The 20,718-nt window shown below is 34.1% G+C and overlaps 2 protein-coding genes across 3 annotated transcripts in view; one reads left to right on the forward strand and one right to left on the reverse strand.

The window, feature by feature from the left end:
- The window catches only part of LOC145243470 (putative histone-lysine N-methyltransferase set-23), a 416,813-nt gene that overhangs the window by 78,524 nt on the left and 317,571 nt on the right, over positions 1-20,718 (forward strand). Inside the window, exon 2 of the mRNA XM_080106407.1 lies at positions 10,026-10,163. Within this exon, the coding sequence (XP_079962533.1) occupies positions 10,035-10,163 (129 nt within the window). The 5' untranslated portion in view covers positions 10,026-10,034. The remainder of the gene's footprint in view (positions 1-10,025; positions 10,164-20,718) is intronic.
- LOC145243469 (uncharacterized) overlaps positions 1-20,718 on the reverse strand; it is a 219,526-nt gene that overhangs the window by 36,553 nt on the left and 162,255 nt on the right. For both annotated transcript variants that reach the window (XM_080106406.1, XM_080106405.1), the window contains one exon: positions 7,274-7,567. In XM_080106406.1, the coding sequence (XP_079962532.1) occupies positions 7,274-7,507 (234 nt within the window). In that variant the 5' untranslated portion in view covers positions 7,508-7,567. The remainder of the gene's footprint in view (positions 1-7,273; positions 7,568-20,718) is intronic.

A 20,718-nucleotide genomic window follows, 5' to 3' on the forward strand; every position in this document is an offset into this window, starting at 1 on the left:
TTTAGCCAATTTTTCGATATTTGTCGTATGAAAGATCGAACTTTAAAACGATACTGATCTTGGTAAAATCTGTCGCCTCTATTGAATGTTTAAGGAAGACATGCAAACATACATACATACATACATTTATATATTGGTAACTAAAAATTTTCAACCCAAACCGATGAAAAAGCTTGCCCTATCTCTGAATACCCTTTATGTAAAATTTCAAATATTTTGACCAGAAATTGTCTGTAATTTGAAAGAGACCGCAGAGATCAATTTTTTTAAAACTTTGACCCTTATTATGACCCCTTAAAATTTATTGTTTTGGGCTCAAATCCAGTTATTAAGTTAGATCCATATCCAATGAACTTATATCTAAAATTTCAAGTGCGTAGACCCAAAATATTTGGGTCTACGCACTTGAAATTTTAGATAAAGGTTCATTGGACATGGATCTAACTTAATAACTTGATTTGAGCCCAAAACAATCAATTTTAAGGGGTCATAATAGGAGTCAAATTTAAAAAAATTTACCGTTTTTTTTTTGCTCAGCGTACCCCTCCAAACACCCGAGCAACGCCGGGCACCCATGCTAGTTCATATATAAATGAGAATATGTGTACGAGGACAATTCTCAACTTATATACTCTACGAATTTTGTATCTACAGACTTGAAATTTGGTATATAGGGTATCCAGACACGTGGAAAACTTTTAATCTGTTTTCATCCATAAAACGGGGCTACTAAAAGGTCAAAATTTATTATCTGATTGCTAACGTTTTCACGAATGCGCATGCGTGATCAGTTCACGTGATACATTCCTTATATTAATTATAAGTAGGTGTGGAAACACTTTTTAAATATGGTGTCAAGCTGGCCTAATGGTTATCGTACTCGACTCACTGTCTGTAGGTTTGGGTTTCGATCTTAGCTCGAATAATTTTTATGCCTACAAGAAATGAACTGTTTAGAAAAACATATTACTCGCATGCACATGTCTCAGTTTCTTTCCGTTTTTTTTTTTTTACTTGATTTTTCAAAGAGAACTTAACGTTATGCTTAATACCGGGCAACGCCGGGCACATCTGCTAGTGTATATATATATAAAAGTGACTTTGTGTGTGTGTGTGTACATTTCTCTACGCAATAACTGTCAGTTTTAAGTCTACAGACTCGAAATTTGATATACAGGGTACTGAGATTTGGGAAAATCTATGTGATTGGTTTTCGGCCAGAAATTTGGCGATTAAGGGGTCAAAGTTCAACGATTTGACCTTTGAGAACTCTATCAAACTCCTTCGACAATTTTCGGTCTAAACACTTGAAATTTTTGATAAAGGTTCATTGGACATGGATCTAACTTAATAACTTAATTTGACCCCAAAACAATAATTTTGAAGGGGTCATAATAGGGGTCAAAGTTATAAAAATTGACCACTTTTTTTTTTTTTGCTCAACATACATCTCCAAATACCCGGGCAACGCCAGGCACCCATGCTAGTATATCTATAAATGTGAATTTGTCTGTGTGTGTGTGCCTGTGTGTGTACATATCCCTACCAAACTACTCTGTCAATTTTCAGTCTACAGGCTCGAGATTTGAGATAAGGGATATTGAGATTGGGGAAAATCTTTTTAATTGATTTTCGACCAGAAATTCGGCTGTCAAGGGGTCAAAGTTCAATGATTTGACCTTTGAAAACTCTACCAAACTACTTCGCCAATTTTGGGCCTAAACACTTGAAATTTTAGATGTAGATTACTTGGATATGGATCAAATTTGATTTGAGCCCAAAACAATAAATGTTAAGAGTCAAAATTAGGGTCAAAGTTAAAAAAAAACAATTGACCTCTGCGGTCTCTACCAAATTACTCAGCCAATCTTTGGTCTAAACATATGAAATTTACAATAAAGTGTATTCAGACATAGGAAAATCTTTTTAATCGGTTTTTGGCCGAGAATTTGGCTGCCAAGGGGTCAAAGTTCAAAAGATTTTACCTTTGGGGTCTCTAGCAAATTATTCATCGAATTTTGGGTCTAAACATTTGAAATTTTACATAACGGGTATTCAGACATGCAGCAAGCTTTTTAATCAGTTTTTTGGCGAAAATTTGGCAGCCAAGAAGTCAAAGTTGAAAGAGTTGGCCTGTGCAAACTCTACCAAACTTCTCCGCCGATTTTGGCTCTAAACATTTGAAATTTTGGATGTAGGTTACCTGGATCCGAGTCAATATATATATGCACATGAAATTATGAACAGTACACAGGGCCCGAGTAAAGCCGGGCTGAACAGCTAATAAGCAAATATTTCTCATATTTGGCTCTTATTGTTTCACTTATTGTATGTGGCTGCTTGTTTTGTAGTTTTTTACTTTTAACTGTACATACACACAGACACAACTGCCCTATATATAAAAAATGAAATGTCATCTATCAAGTTATGATTATCATTGTCAATTCAAAACGTTCATAACCCCTCATTACTTGCCTGTAACTCCAGTGCAGTTCAACGCTATTGACATTCATTGGATATATATAAAAAAAAAAAACTCCAATCGATCACCAAGTTCTAACTAATCAACTTTGACATAACTAAAATTTTGTACTACTACTAAGCTCTATCTAAGCATGCATTGAGCACCGACGAAATAAATACGGAAACCAAATAATATATACGTAATATATTTTCTTATAATGTAAGTGCTAGCAAGAACAATCTCAGGTCGAGACTTGTTACATTTTCTAATTCTGTTTAAAAAATAGGTTGTCGAAAACATGATTTATTTTGAATGTTCTTATTATCTTGGGAATGTTTAGGTCACTTCTTGGAATTTTCTTACACGACACACAAAAAGAAAATCATCAAAATAGACATGAGGGCGTTTTACATTAGTTGTTAATTAAGAAATTATAGATTGTTTTTTTATTTTTAGATAACCAGACTATCTGGTGTTGCCCGGGGTATAAAATGACATGAAACAAAATTTATTTTCCCCAGCTTCTGTTTTTCACATCTCTCTTCCCAACATCTCTCTTCCTCTGCTTCAGTCTATTCTCTTGTTTTAACGTATTGAAAATAATATTAATGTCATTTACCTCTCCTTTATATTAGCGAACCTCATATATTTAAATCGACAGGTGCATGCCTTATATATATATATATATATATATATATATATATATATATATATATATATATATTTGTTTATTTAATATATAAACGGCTATATGTCTGTCTGTCTCTATATTTTCAAACTCTATCTCCTCTGAAACTAAAAGTCACAGAGCAGTGCAAGGTGCCCCAAATGATTGGATTATTTTACGGGCTGGTCTTTCATGGGTTTTTAGCCGGTTAAAATAGTTTTTAAAGGGGTAAAAAAATGGGTCAAAATTGACAAAAAATCGTTATACATTTTGTACATTCATCTCAGTTTATTTGTAATTTTAAATTTTTAATCAGTTCATGTGCGTTGGTCTAGTGATACCGTCACCAGCTTTGAATGCTACAGTTTGGGTTTCGATTCTAGCTGATGGCACGCAAATACGTTTTTTTTTTTTTTAATTTTGAAATCACGACTCTTACAAAATCGGGACAAATTAAAATATCATATTTAAGCGTATATTACGTCCGGGCAAAGACGGGCACCCCCACCGCTAGTGTTATATATATATATATATATATATATATTGAGCCAGATTGGCCCAGTAGTTTCCGAGAAAAAAAGCAAACGGGCGGGCAGAGAGACAGACTAAGAATATTATATTATATAAGAATACTAGAAGAATATCTGTCCTAAGACTGATAAAATTCTTTTTCTAAACAGAATAGTTTGACAGCACTTTTCTCTCCTCTCACAAAAAAAAACATTGAAAACAAAATATAATGATACTAAACCCTATGTCTAGAATATCATTTTGATTTAAAATTATTATATGATTTTGATCTAGAAAATGTCTCAAAGTTAAGCCTTGCAAAAATAATTGGAATCCAGAAAATCGTGCTTCATTGGTGTTTAAGGATTATGAATTAAATCTGACATCTTTGGATTTCTGAAAAGGAGTTTCTGCCATTTTCAATTCCTTTAAAATACTTCAAAAACGATGACGATCAGAGTGAACACCTTGTCTGAGGATGTCCAGGGCAGTTTAGCGTTGTGTCCTTAAACTCGGGAATCTGCACGGAATTTCTAATGAAACACTTTATTTAATTCATGGGGGTAGCATACTCTTGTTCTGTCAGCCATGAAACATTCAGCAATTCGCAATTGTCCTCTTAGTATTACTATCACTGAAGATTGAACCTTTAATCTCTAGAAAAATATCACTTATAACTGAAGCTTACCAAATACTTCATCTGTTATGCCACGGGGTCTTTGCAGACCTTAGTGTCTGCTAAGAATACAATTGCAAATTACTTGGGCCTTCTACCTGGTCATGGTTGATGGCACCAGAGCATGCTATCCCCATGGATTAAAAAAGGATACTGTTCGAAATTCTGTGCTGAGTCCCGAGTTTGACAGAAAGATTCTCGAGTTCAACAAAATGCACCTAAAGAAGGTCAGGGGTTTCATTAGTCGAAACGTTATGAAAATTGGGATTCACTGAAAATATCTTTTGTTGGAGAGAATTCACAAAGTCGTCCAATCTTCTTTGTGTAACAGAGCGCATGTGTGGACAAGTGGGAAAATATTAGCAGCAGCTGTAGGATAGCTGGCTTGCGAGAATGTTAGCAACAGTAGCCGAAAAATATTAGCAGCAGAAGCCGAAAAATATTAGCAGCAGAAGCCGAAAAATATTAGCAGCAGAAGCCGAAAAATATTAGCAGCAGTAGCCAAAAAATATTAGCAACAGAAGCCGAAAAATATTAGCAGCAGAAGACGAAAAATATTAGCAGCAGTAGCCGAAAAATATTAGCAACAGTAGCCGAAAAATATTAGCAGCAGCAGCCGAAAAAAAAGGCACATATGCAAATTAGGCAGTGTGCGCGAGCTGGCGCGACATGAAAAAGAAAGAAAAGGACATCAGGTGATTGATAGAAGAAAATGTGCGCTTGGAAAAGATAGATGGTAAAGTCCAAGGCGAGAAATGGTTGGTTAATGCCAGCGTGAGTGTGGGTAGAAGAAAAGTTGAAATGAACAGTTAGAAAAAAACAAAAAACACAAGAAGCAGGCATCAAGTAATGGTAATAAATGCCTATTGTGATAAAAAAAAAGAAAGGTACAACTTGTGGCGAATGCTCTGTTTTACGGTTATTGTAAAAATGGAACGGAAATTTAAAATTTCGTCTGGTTTTAATTTTTTTTTTATTGTGCCTCCCCCCAAATCAAACGTAATCGAAACAATAACATTCAACAATCGTGCTTTTATATAATATATATATATATATATATATATATATATATATATATATATATATGAACAAATGATTAATAAAACATGTTAAAAGACATCATCTATTTTTATTATATATATATATATATATATATATATATATATATATATATATATATATATATATATATATAAACGAAAGATTTTTCTTTATAAAAATAAAATATCATTAACAAAAACGAAATCATTTAATTTTTAAACGAAAAAAGTCAATTTCGTATACCTTTTGGGTTTTTTTTTTTTTTAGCATAAGCCCAACTCATCGTTCACATTGGAAATGTCGACTTTTCTAGGTTTTCGGTAGGCACTGCCAAAGGAATGTGAAGAATTGTGAAAAAAGGAGCGCATGATTCCGTGACGTCAGACTTCTGTTAACTATACGAACTATGGAAAAGCAGAAGCGACTTAATTATTTTTTTAAAAACCTTTGTTTATCTTTTTCAAACTGCAATTAATAATTAATCTTTGTTATAATTTTGTTAGGTTTTAAGATTTACAGTTTATTTATTATACTATTTATAATAACCATTTGTATATTAAATATGAAATACGGTTTTACTGAATGTTCATGTTCGGCTTCCATACTTTTGTTCGGTAAAAAGAGACAAACAAAATATGAGGGGGGGCTACAAAATGCTTAATATTTGTGCAATAATATTTTCAAATCGGTTTTAATTTAGCGATAAAATAGCTCCACAAGAGCCATGCTTATATGAAAACTTAATATTAAAAAAAAAAATTGAACATCTATGTTGTTACAGAATATTTTGAAATAATGGAATTTTAATCGTTTTTATCTTTAAAAAATTAATTAATTTTTAAAAAGTTTATTTTTTTTAGCAATTCAACTGTATATATTAATTAGAAAAACGCTATTAAAAACATAATGATATTATATTTATATCATTTTTTTAATTGCAACTTCAAGGTAAGGTTTTGTTCAATACGTGTATTTAATTTAAAAAAATACTTTTTACTTAGGTGAACTCTTATGTTTCATAATAAATAGAAATTTCAATAGATTTAAATATATTTAGTTCAAATTTCGAAAAAAAATAAATATGAGGGGGGGGGGAACATGCACTAAAAAAAATATTTCCCATCGTATATTTTAGGGAAACTGCATTTTATACGTAATTTCATTCTAAAATGGATGAGTATCGAAAATATCACGAAAATCTGACCATTAGTTGATTTTTGCTAAATTTATTAAACACCGGTATGTTTTCACGTTACGTTCGGAATGTTCACTACATGGGAACGATATTTTAAAGCGCCAATTATGTAAACATGATTTTCGCCTCGCAATTTCATTATTTTCGTACGATGAAAAAAATTTGTTTAATTATTACCTAGTTTATTTTGCCTTTCTTCTTTTAAATGGTACAAAAGTTATATTGATGATATTAATTTATAATAAAGTTACATCGTTTTACATATAGGGGAGGTATAAAGCTAGGCACCTCCAAAAGTCACCACAGAAGCTGTGATGACTTTTGGAGGTGCCTAGCTTTCGGGTATGCTTACAACGAATAAACATCCCAACCTCCCCATGCTAAGAACGGCTATCGGAATAGACACACCCTAACATCCCCATGTTAGAAACGGCTTTCGGAATAGACATTCCCAACCTTGTCAGCATACTAAACTTGTAATAGTTGACATGTCGAATGTGAACGGTGAGTTGGACGTAATGTAAAAATGTACCTAATTTAAAACGGAACGAAATTTAAATTTCCATTCCATTTTTACAACGACCGTAAAACAGAGCATTCTCCGCAAGTTTTATGAAAAAAAAAAATATATATATGCCGGCCCAGATTTTTGTTTCTTTCCTTTTCTTTGTTTTTTTTTTTGCGACGTTACATTTGTATTGCATTCTGTGGTAACCTTACCTTAATAATGGCGTCTTCACTCATTCTAAAGGCACGTTCTGGTATTTTATACTGGAAAATCTTTCCAGTTCCGATAACCTGGTCGGGAATTCCATCCCAAATCGACGGGCAGAAATCTGTTGAAACGACATCCTGATTTGCCTGTGCGATGACATTATTCTGATTTGCACGGATAAATACGAAGCAGGCGTATATGATGGCAGTGAACCCCCAAACTGTTACATTGTGTCTCATTTTGATCAGTTAGAGGCTAGAGTGAGGCGAATGGGCTGACAATCATCTCACAGTCGATGCCTGCAAAATAAAATAAATATATATATATATGTATATATCCATGAGGATAAAAATGATTATAAAAATAAATTTAGTACTAAAAAAAAATGAAAAACTAAAAGCCTCAAAATGTAATGCGGCGAAAATGTTGTTAGAATCTGAAATAAAAAATTTGGTAAACTTTGAATTCATTTTGTAAGCACCTCAATATCCCAAACGCTGTAAGCAACCATCTCCCACAGACATTGAGGTTTATATATTTTTATGCACATGGTTCACCCCTAAAATAATTAACCGATCATTATAATTGACCAAACACCACTGACATAGATTGCCGAAAGCATGATCTATTTTTAATGTTCTTATTATCTTGGGAGGGAATGTTTAGGTCAACTCTTGGAATTTTCTTACACGACACACACACACACACACACACACACACACACACACACACACACACACACACACACACACACACACACACACACACAATCAAAATAGACATGAGGGCGTTTTACATTAGTTGTTAATTAAGAAAATATAGATTAATTATTTTTTTTTTATATAATAACAAGCAGGGCTACTCGGCATTGCCCGGGGCATAAAATGAAGTGAAACAAAATTTATCTTTCCCTCTTCTCTGTTTTTTTTTTTTTTTTTTTTTTACACAGTAGTCACCACTTATCAAGGCCCGGAAGCCACTCAGGGATAAGGGTTATTGCAAGTACAGTACGTTAGTGTGGAGATTTAATGAAGTGTTTACTTAAGGGGGCGGTTCATCAGGAATTTGTTTACGTTGGACTTGAAGACATCCAGGTTGTAGTCAGGTGGGAATCAGGCAGACGGAACAGAGTTCCACACGCGTGCAGTTCTAAGAAAGAAGCTTTGTTCATGGAATCCACGTTTTGATTTAGACACAGATAAAGAGTGGGGAAATTTTTGACAGTGGATTCAGCTTCTTCTTCTCTGTTTTTCTACATCCCTCTTCCCAACATCTCTGTTCGTCTACTCCAGTCTAATCTCTTGTTTCAACGTATTGAAAATAATATTAATGTCATTTACCTCTCCTTTATATTAGCGAACCTCATATATTGAAATCGACAGGAGTATGCATTATATATATATATATATATATATATATATATATATATATATATATATATATATATATATATAATTATTCACTGACACGTGTTTCGCCGTCTACGACTCATCAGAGTGACTGAATCTGATGACTCATTAGATTCAGCCACTCTGATGAGTCGTAGACGACGAAACACGTGTCAGTGGATAATTATATTTTAAAAACAATATGTATGCCGCTCCCCATGTGGGGATACCAAGTTGGTTGAAGGGAAAATTATTCCCAACTCACATTTAGTTAAAAATGCACTTTCGTGAATAATTGAATTCATTCAAAACGTTTCACAAAAACAAATATCATATATAAACGGCTATATGTTTGTCTGTTTCCATATTTTTCAAACTCTATCTCCCCCGAAACTAAAAGTCGAAGAGCGGTGCAAGGTGCCTCACATGATTGGATATTTTTACGGGCTGTTCTTTTATGGGTCTTTAGCCGGTTACAAAACCAGTGAAAATTGAATAAAATATGGGCTATATTTAATTTTATTTACTTTTATGCAAAGTGTTGCAAAGTGGATGTGTAAGACCTACATAAAAGTTCAGATACTTCCGATTCCAATACTTACAAATCACCTTCTCATTTTACAGCATGCATGTTGAGTGTGTTGTATGTGACCATTTGTATTCTTTTCTTTTTTCTTTTTTTCAACATGTTCATTATTATAATTTACGTTAATGATAATAACAATAATAATAATAATCTCCAAAAAAGAGTGAAACCGAATAGCCAAGTAGTCAAGGAGGGAGGAAAGACCGAGGAGTGAGCACTAACTAGACCTCTACTGTATAAGTGCAGAGAGAACTGGGACCTTGGGGAGGCTTATTGCCACTCAAATTCCAGTAAAGACCAACGGCCACTGCCAACGAGAAATAAAATGGCAAACAGCTGTTGCGATAATGCAAATTTATTTGCAAATTCTATCGAAAGAAGTGGAGAGTATTGGAAAATCTGGGGAGACGTTGTTACTCAGCTTCCAGGGAACACCACAGGCTGTATTCAATGTGATCTTTGATGACCTGTGTGAAAGCTCCTTGTGAGCCAATAATAATAATAACTGTGATGTCTGTGTGCTTAAGTTGTTTCTGCAATTTGTGCCTGCTGCCAGTGGCAAGAGATTACTTTTATTGAGATTTCTCCTCTCAATATTCTGACAAAAATTGAAAAAAAAAAAAAAATCATTATTCAAACAGATTAAAGTGCTCTTTATTTATTTTTTTTGTGTGAGTCCTGTTTGCGGTCCCTTTGAAGTCAAGATTCAAGAGACTCCCTCGCCAATTTTCAACTATGCAGTTTCATCAATGTTTAAAAAATATTTTTTCAACTGGTTTGCAGATTTCAACTATGGAAGCTGAAAATAGCAAAAAATGTTCTTGCACTGAAAGTTGTGAATTTGATGTGGCTGAGGGCTTAGAGAACTTTCCGGTCTACTATAATGGCAAATCCTGTGTGAAAATTTGGAAGTCATTTAAGGTAAGGAGACTTGCATGGGTTTGTTTCTCCCCCGTTTCTGCTTTGTATGCCTTTTTTTTTTCACCTCCGCAGTGAAACCTTTGATAAGCTCTACTCCATCATCTCAATGTTGCATCCCTGTGCCTGTTTTGGAATCATTTTAATGGAATGTCCTCTGATGAACTCATAGCACTTGCACCTCCTTAACATACATACTTTCATCTCTCTGTTACAGATATTGACGGTGCGTGTGACAGAAGCAGAGATGCATCATTAAATTCCTGTCAAAAGTACACTGAAAATAGTGTTGAATTAAAAAAAAGGGGAGGGGGCTTTACTTTTTGAATGATCCTATTATGATAGAGCACACTCCAGATGCTCATGTACAGCCATTGTTCATCGTTGGCAAAAATGCGTTGAATGGTGGCAACTATGTAGAAAAAAATAAGTTCTGAAGCACAAAAGGTTGATCGTTTTAATGGTATTACTCTCGTCTTCGATGCTCTTCAACGTTTTGTGTATAATACACATTCGAGGAGAAATATTTACAGCACTGATTCGTAGTCCGATGGTTAAAACAGTCGACTGTCAAGTGGACGGTTTTAGGTTTGATGAGTTGTGATAGAACGACACAGTACTGTATGTGGATGACAAATATATATATATATATATATATATATATATATATATATATATAATATAATAAAAAATATAACACGGAAATTACATAATTGTCGATGCAATAATTTATTTATTTATTTACCACATTGAGCTCTTTTATCTTATTTTTATCTTATTGCTCTGTTTACCACATTGAGCTCTCATATCCGGATTTCCTCTGGAATTATTCCATTATAACACTATATATATATATATATATATATATATATATATATATATATATATATATATATATACATGGTTGTGCTAGGATACGGTTTTTGCAGGTTACGATGTGGAATACAATCTTTTTCCGACCCCTGATTACGGTATTTTCCCCGCCTTACGGTGATATTTATATTATTTTTTATTATATACATGTGTGTTATATACTGTACTGTATTTTGTTACTAATTTTTAATGCTGTATCACAGGGTTCTACTGTATACGTGCACTTGTGTGTCCAAATCTTGATGAGAATCCAAACACTTCTGACCTTAATCCTGACCATCAGTTATCTTGTCTTGGAAATGATACAACTATGGGAAGGACCATTTTAGCTTCAGAAGAGCCTTAGTTTACCCAATTTTATCCAGAATGATAAAATAAACATACATATATATATATATATATATACTAGCATTTCAGCCCGGCGTTGCCCAGGTGTTTGGAGGTGTATGTTGAGCCAAAAAAAAGAAGAAAAAAAGCGGTCAATATTTTTAACTTTGACCCCTATTATGAACCCTTAACATTTATTGTTTGGGGCTCAAATCAAGTTATTAAGTTAGATCCATGTTCAAGGAACCTATATCTAAAATTTCAAGTGTTTAGACCCAAACTTGTCGGAAGAGTTTGGCAGGGTTTTCAAAGGTCAAATCGTTGAACTTTGACCCCTTAACAGCCAAATTTAGAGTCTGTAGACTGAAAATTGACAGAGATATTGTGTAGGGAAATGTACATAGACAGACAGAGAGACGCACACACACACACACACACATATATATATATATATATATATATATATATATATACTAGAATACTCGTCCCAGGATAGGTAAAATTAATATACAAAATAGTTCTCCGCTTCTACACTATCACTTCAAAGTGGACCTGGGAGTAGTGGTAACTAAGATGTGGTTCTATACTCACTAAAGCTCCCAAATTGGTGTCTCACCACCATATCTGCTTCAAGGTCATAACAATGACCTTGGAAGATGAAAGCAACGAATCCTTATCATTATTTACTACTTATGAAAACTAATAATAAACTGGAACTTCACCGAAAACCGGTTATCTCATACCCTTCTATTTACATCACATCATTAATAGAAAAAGAAACATATATAACGGCATAATCTCATGCTTACATCTGAGAACTCTAAAAATATCTACGTAGAGACACTTAGAGTAAGAATTAAAATACGTAGAATACACTTCAATACCTCGCCCTCTTGCATGCAGAATTCTATAAGAAAAAACATGCAAAATTCACAATAACATCAAAAGTCAAGCTAAGTACGAAACCATTCTCATCATATTTTTTTAAAATTTAACCCGAAAACTCAGCACAATCAACGCATGAATGAAGGAAGGACTTTTTTTCATTAGAAACAACATTTGAACAAAAAATAATTTCAATTTCTTTTGACCGCTATCTCGTCTTTTTTTTTTATGTTAAATTTGTATAGAAAAATAATCCCTTTCTGTAAAATCTTAAATATATATTTTTTTAAAATCCCTCTTTTGACCGTATTTTTTTTAAAGGCTTTTGAAACTTAATAGCCCAAAAAAGTAGATTTGGATTCTTTTTAGGAAGGGAGCTTTGTAAGATAATCAAAATTTACCTTTTTTTTTAGTTAAGATTTTCAAGTTAAATTAATTTTTAACAGTAATTGTGTTCATTATATTGTTAGATGAAATTTAATTATTTTTTATGATTTGAGTCATCACTCATCAAGCCCAAGAGCCACTTAAGGATAAGAGTCAATGAGACGGGAATGATTTCCAGTTGAAAGATGAGGAACACTATACAAGTACTAACATTCTGGTGAACTTCAGTATAAAGTGCATTTGATTCTTATAGATCAGTTCTTAACAAGAATTTATTGACATTGGATTTGAATGCAACAATGTTGTAATCATAAGGGAAACAGTCCCACCGTAACATATTTCAAAGATGAGAAACCCTTGCAAGGAAGCTTTGTCCATAGAAATTCTGCCTGACGTTAGACACGTCATGGAGGAAGACAGCCTGTTTCCATTGTGGCAGTACAATGAATTCTTACAAGGAGAAATCAGAGACTGAAGCTCAGCCGGGCACCTTCCATAGAAATAACGCTTGAGTGGAGAAAGACTAGCAACGTCCTTTCTGTGAGAATTAATTAGGTTAAATGTTAGTAGATACTGATCCATATAAATTACGTTTTGTTACCTTTTTTTCTTATCTACTAACTGTACCTACCTGGCATTGTCTGGGATCCATTACATGCCAATTTCTTTTGTAAATATTTGTATGTTTATTATGTATACGGCATAATCACGTTGAGATCCCAGTTCTCGTTAAATCACTGAAGTTAAGCACCGTTAAGCTTGGCCAGTACAAGATGGGTGGCCATTTGGGAATACCAGGCGCTGTATGGAGGAAGATGTCAGCACCTCCCTGCAAAAACTGCAAAAACCTAACGTTGTAAACTCCCTTGATCAGGATATACATGCAACTGGAAGATCACTTGTGAATTTGATATTCCTTAGAAAGTTCCTCCTTCAGGAGAAACTGGTTCAACCCACCTGGGGGTACCGTTGGCATGTGTATTATGTACAATAACCAAAGTAAACTTACATATGTTACATGATAAGGGCTGTCCCCTTTTCATGTAAGTATAAAAATGGAGAATTTAGTTTAAAATGAAAATGGAATAGCATAGGCGGAATTCGAACCTCGTAATCTAGTTTAGAAATAGATTACGTGTGAGAATTTAAAAATGTAAAACAAACATTTGTTTAGAATATAGATAAAATATTCAAGAAAAGAATGTGAGCTGTCAAGTTTATTATGAAATTCTAAATTGAAAGAATGCAGCTTATAAGATAATGTTTTTAACATATTGGATAAATAGGTTACTGAGAAATAGGAAAAGTTTTGGACACGTATGCCCAGGACACGTGAAAGAATGCACATGTTTTAACATGTGTATGACGTCACGGAAAATAGAAAGTTCTAGGAATAGAGAAAAAACTTTAGAGTTAGACAGTCAGTGAAAAAACTCAGAGGGAGTCAGACGTCTGGAAGCGAGACATCACTTCAAGAAAAAATGTGAAACTTTGAATTCTTGGTGATGGAACACGGCCGTGTGAAGAATAAACCATTATGTTTTTTGTAAAGCTCGTCTTGTGTTTATGATTCTTATACAAAGGTAAAGTCCAATTGTATTATATATCTGTGTTATATGTCTTTACATACACGTCTCAACATCATCATGTCTACACAATGTCCGAACTGTCTGAACACTATGTCCTCACTCAAAGAGCTTTCTCCTTCTTCCATCAGCAAGATCTAAGAAAGAACATTTTAATATATAAGAATTATAATATGAACAATCTCTCTAAGTCTCTCGTACAACAACTTATACAACTTCTCTCTCTCTCTGAGTCTTACAACATCCCTCACTGTAATAAGACTCTTTCTAAGCATCTCTCAATAAGACTCTCTCAATTAAACCCCTATATAACCCCACAATGTAACACATACAAAGTAAAATATAAATAAGAAAAATGAATGAATAGTTAAAAATCCACAAACCTTTTGTTCCTAAAGGAAAGACTGAGAAAACATAATCGTTAATAAATCTTGGACGAAAGAAAGCAAGTCTCCGAAATGGAACACGTACATCAAATCTGTTTCCAAGGTCACCGGGAAAATGGTCGGATCCTTCTATCGATCCAGTAGATATCTAACTGCTGATGCAATTCTCTACCTATATAAGAACCAGGTACCTCCAAGAATGGAGTACTGTTGCCACATCTGGGCAGGAGCTGCTAGAAACACCTTATTCTGCTTTGACATAGTTCAAAATAGATTTTTTAGCCTTGTAGGAGATGTCCTTTTCTCTTCCATGCAATCTCTTTCTCACAGACGAGACGTTGCGAGCCTGTCTCTGCTTTATCGTTATTTTCATAGCAAGTGCTCTTCTGAGCTCCAATCTATGTTCGCCCCTTGCCAAACTTACACGATAAACACTCGTCTAGCTGAAAACACTATCAATAATTTCTCCCACTCTTTATCTGTGCCTAAACCTAAACATAGATTCCATGAACAAAGCTTCTTTCTTAGAACTGCACACCTGTGGAACTCTCTTCCATTTGCCTGCTTTCCGACTCAAGCCCAACATAAACAAGTTCTTGAAGAGCCGTTCCCCTTAAGTAATCCAATTTACCAAATTTCCACTAACAATTACTATGACATTGTCCCATTGACCACTGGACACTTGTTAACTCTTATCCTCGAGTGGCCTATGGCCTTGATAAATGGTGACTCCTTTGTAAAAAAACAAAAAAACAAAAAAAAAAACTCTTACTAAAAAAATGAGCTATACACTTTAGTTGTTTTTTCTTTCAAGGTGCCTCTTTAAGGATATTTACATACAAGGATCGTTCCAAAAGTAAGACAGAGTGAGATGGTGTGATGGGGCAAGAAGATCTGTGACACTAGCATGACTAGTTGATGATGACTATGCTAGTATATTGCTAATAATATGATACTACAGCGATAATTTTGTCTGCCAGTGGCCGCTTGATTGTACCTGGGGATTACCACACTCTTCAGCATATCCAGCTACACTTTCGGTCCTGGATATGACCTAAAACTATATCCGATGGTGAGGCCCCCACATTACGAGCTTTGGGGAGTGTGGAGCCACTCTTTAATTGCCATTGCTCCCAGGTCCACTCTGATCCGGAGTGGTAGCACCTGTTAGGGTCCCAACTATGGGTTAAATAGAATCGGACTTAAAAATAAAAAATATACTCCATTGCGTTCCTCAAAATAAAAAATCGTTCCTCAAAATAACTAGATTCGCCATTAAATAACCTGAAAAAGGTTGATATGCCGTAAAACAAAAACAACCAACCAACCAGCTACACTTTCACGTTTACTTTCAAGTCGACTTTGAAGATGTGAGGTGGCATAATGTGGTCCTCACTTGAAATCACACCAAAGACCATAATTATGACTAGAAACTTTGTAGAGCTGTGCCCTCAAGCGTTGAACCGTCCAGATTTGCATTTTGAGGGTGCTGGTAATAGTCCTGTAGTCATAACTTGGATATATATATATATATATATATATATATATATATATATATATCTATATATATATATATATATATATATTAATATGTTTCTTTTTATGTTAATGATGTGATGTAAATATAAGTGTATGAGATAGCCGATTTTCAGTGAAGTTCCAGTTTATTATTGATAGTGTTTGCAGCAGCACATCTCCGATTTAACTCGTTGAACATTGTTTCACTTTCAGACATGATAGAAGGCTCCTATCGCTCTTGGGACTTGTACACAGTTGGACAACTAGTTAGATGCTCTGCAAACGGAAATAGAATCACGTCGTCTTTGCCAGGTGGACAATTTTATCATACCACCCTGTACAACATCAATGGGAAATTGGTAAAGTTTTGATTTCTCGGATTAAATAATGTCACGGTTTAACTTTGAAAATTCGACCAACATTATTTCATATTTAGGAGAAGATATATTTCCCCAACTATTTCTAATTAACTTTATTTAAAAAAAAAATATTTTTATGTATTCTTTTTCTTTTTCTTTCCGTGTTCATCAAGAAACCAAATTCCTTCATGCACATGCGCACTCTGTTCAAAAATCCTAAATTCCTTCATGCACATGCGCACTCTGTTCAAAATTCAACTATACGTTTTTTACACGAACATGTTTAGTTTATGTTTCTGAATTTTTTGTGGTGAGGATTCGTATCATTTGCATTATTCAGACTACTGTTCTAATTTTGAGTGCTATTTTTACAACATTTCGGTCAAGGTATTACATATATATATATATATATATATATATATATATATATATATAGTAATTTATAAAATATATATGGCGATTAAGCTACACTGAATATTCGGCGTTTCATCCACTATAGGATTCGTCAGGCTTATGCGCGGATTCTGTGGTTGTTTCTCGTTTTTATATATGTTGAGGATTTAATAAGTTAGCCAGTCAGCTTTCTAGTATCCACCGCGCCCCTTCCTATCAGCCAATGGGCATGCATTTTATCGAACAAAGGATCTGTTTTAGAACTAGGTTAGTGGTTTAAGGCAGACGATTTTCCTCCTTTCTTTCGTTTTTTTTTAATATATATAATATAAATATACATATGTGTACACACATACATGTACACATACATACATATATATATATATATATATATATATATATATATATATATATGTGTGTGTGTGATCGTTTATGTATATTCATGTTTATTTAATATATTATATATATATTGAATAAAAGATACAGTCCATTAAAAAAAGGAGAGTCACATAAAAACAAAAAAAAGGGGGGGGGCAAAGTAACTCCTTCACTGCTTAGGAAAGCAAAAATTAAATACAAATAAGCAACTGCTTATATCACTAATTAAAAATAACAACAACAGATCTCATATTTAATTAAAAGCAATCAAAATCATGCATAAAATCTGACAAAGACTGCTTATTGTGTAGTCGTGAGTTTGATACCTTGCCAAGAAGTGTGTCCATGCTAATGACGGGTGATACCCAGAAACATGTGTCCATGAACAAACTTTTTTGCACGTAAAAATATCTAAAAATCTTTAAATAAAATAAATCTTTAAATATTTAATAAATAAAAAAAAGTTAAAAAATATCTCCCATTAAAAGAAAGGGGGAAGTAACTCCTTCATAGCTTAAGAAAGCCAAAATCTAATATATAAAAAGCAAAATGTGTGTGTGTGTGTGTGTGTGTCTGCCAAAAACTTTCGACACATGCGACAGATTGTCATGAGACTGATATCGTTTTGAAGTTCGATCTTTCGGACGACAAATATCGAAAAATTGGCCGAAAAATATTAATTCCTTCATCAACTGGGCAGTTTTTTTTACAGTTTTTGCATCAACATTTTCACAAAGTCATTGCCTTCGTTGGATTCACTATGCTTTATTTCAACACTCGAGACTTCCAGTCTTGCTATGGAGACATCAGCTAAGACGTCACTTTATTTTTTTTTTACCTTTTTTTTCTCCTTCGCGTTATAGATTCGAACCTGCCAGCCACATGCCACTTTTTTTTTAACAACACCTCTTTTCACCCGAGCTTCCTACTGTTGTTTTGATAGCCCCCCCCACCCCACGCTACTTCCACTTCCTTACTACACCACCTACATACACCCGGGTAACGCCAGGCACCTCCGCTAGTTAAATATAAATAAACAACTACTTAAATTACTTTAAAATAACAACAACAGGTTTTATATATATATATATATATATATATATATATATATATATATATATATATATATATATATAATAAATTCCACAGCCAAACAACGTCGCAGCACACAAGAGTCATAACAGTCAACGAACCGGAAGTCCAAGATTCGAGTTTAGCCCTCATTTGGGCTCATCAATTAGACACATCCGAACTCAGGATTCGAAACCCGAGCCTCTTGCATGCAAGGCAAACACTCTACCAACTGAGAAAAGGCCTTGCACACAAGAATTTCTATTAACCAACACAGATCAAGCAAACCGCACCAAAATCCGACTGTGAAATTAACCTACTTCGTCTCAACAAGGGACGCGGTCATCCAACCAGCTAATAACCCCAAGCCGATGTCTCACAAGTAGAAGTTTTAACTCGAAAGGACGATGCCATCCAGCAATGCTAACCAAACAAGCAACTTATGATAGGATTTTTCAGAATGTGAGAGATTGTATATAATAAATTCCACAGCCAAACAACGTCACAGCCCACAAGAGCCATGACAGTCAAAGAACCAGAAGCCCAAAACTCGAGTCTTGGGCTTCCGGTTCTTTGACTGTCATGGCTCTTGTGGGTTGCGACGTTGTTTGGCTGTGGAATTTATTATATACAATCTCTCACATACTGATATATATATATATATATATATATATATATATATATATATATATATATGTCATCTTCAAGTGTATCTTGTTGAATTCAGAAATCTTTCTGTTGAACTTGAGAATCTGGATGGAATGTTGAATGGAACCCTTTATTTAATCCATGGGGCGGGGGCGCTATGCTCTCTGTCAGACATGATTGAGTAGAAATCCTAAGTAATTTGCAATAGTATTTTTAGTGTCGCTCGCATTGAAAATTGAACCTTCTACTTCCAGAAAAATATAACTCATGACTGAATTATACCAAATATTTTATCGTGCAGATATTTAATTTACATACCTTCTCTCAAATAAATGATTCCTTAGCCTCCTTGCTAGGTTGTAGGTCACTATATGGTAGATATCTACCATACAGGGGTCTTAGACTAAAAATTTATAACATGTTAACTCCCCTCTCTTCAAATAGGTTACGCATTCTGTGTGTACTTTGTACATGCCGTTAACTTTGATGTTTCCAAGAAGGTAATTGCATGAAAAAAACATCTGTTTATGGTAATATCTGAGTTGAGCACTGGATTTCTTTAACATCCAATTTTCCAGCTTGGATGCTTGAAAATATTGTCTGAAATAATAATTGTAGTCTTTGAAGGTTTCTACACTACCGGAAGAATAAGAAGAGGGCTTTGTTCAGTTCAAAAGGCGTCTTCAAAGAGGAGAGCAGATGTAGTAAAATATCAGTTACCTCCCTTTCCTGTTAACATTGTACATACCAGAAAGGGTGTAAAAAGGTGAAAGAAAAAGTGCTCGTCCCTTTTTTACTTGCATTCCCGTGAAGGCAAAAATTCATTTTTAATGTAAAGAGAACCTAGCACTTTAAAAAGAAAAAGTAGGCACACTTGATAGGACAAAAATAAAACTATTTCCATAAATAAAAGAATACTGCCTAAATACACATATACACACACGCAATATATATATATAAGAAATTTATTACTGTGGGTCCAGGCTAGTTGGATATTTCCTCTCTTTGAGGACCTTCCTCTAGTTGAAACAATATGTAAACTCATTCTGGGCTCACAGTAATAAATTTCTTATATACTGCTCTGGCTACACATTGAGCACTTTAGTCCGGTTTTTTTCACGACTATATGAGCAAACAGTTAATAAAATATGTTAAAAAACACTTTGAAATGAGTTAAAAACATATTTAATCTGAAAAGGAAACATTAGATAACTGGATAGTCCTTAATCCACGGAGTTTCGAAGAAATACTTTCCTCCTCATCAGAGGGTAGGAATTAGCAAAATGTGGGATCGGATTTTGCATGCAGAAGTATTTGATGAAACAAGTAAGTCAAAGATCTTACTTGAAAACAAAATAAGTTTAGCAGAGGGAATATGGTGAAGAAAAAGGTGATTACATATGAATGTATAGTCTGGTGGAAGATAAAAAATCCAGTGACGGTAAAATCCAAATGTAAAACTTCAACTTGGATTTTACTTGTACAATTGGAAATTCTTTTAACTTTCTTGAAAACCGGTCATGGATATGACCTAAAACTATATCCGATGGTGAGGCCCCACCTTGCGAGCCTTGGGGGAGTGTGGAGCCACCCTTTAATTGCCATTTCTCCCAGGTCCACTCTGACCCGGAGTGGTAGTACTCGTTAGGGTCCCAACTATGGGTTAAGTAGAATCTGACTTAAGAATCGTTCCTCAAAATAACTAGATTCGGCATTAAATAACCTGAAAAAGGTTGATATGCCATAA

This window comes from Euprymna scolopes, chromosome 22 (assembly GCF_053919585.1).
Source record: "Euprymna scolopes isolate OS-2025 chromosome 22, ASM5391958v1, whole genome shotgun sequence".
Classification (NCBI taxonomy): Eukaryota; Metazoa; Mollusca; class Cephalopoda; order Sepiida; family Sepiolidae; genus Euprymna; species Euprymna scolopes.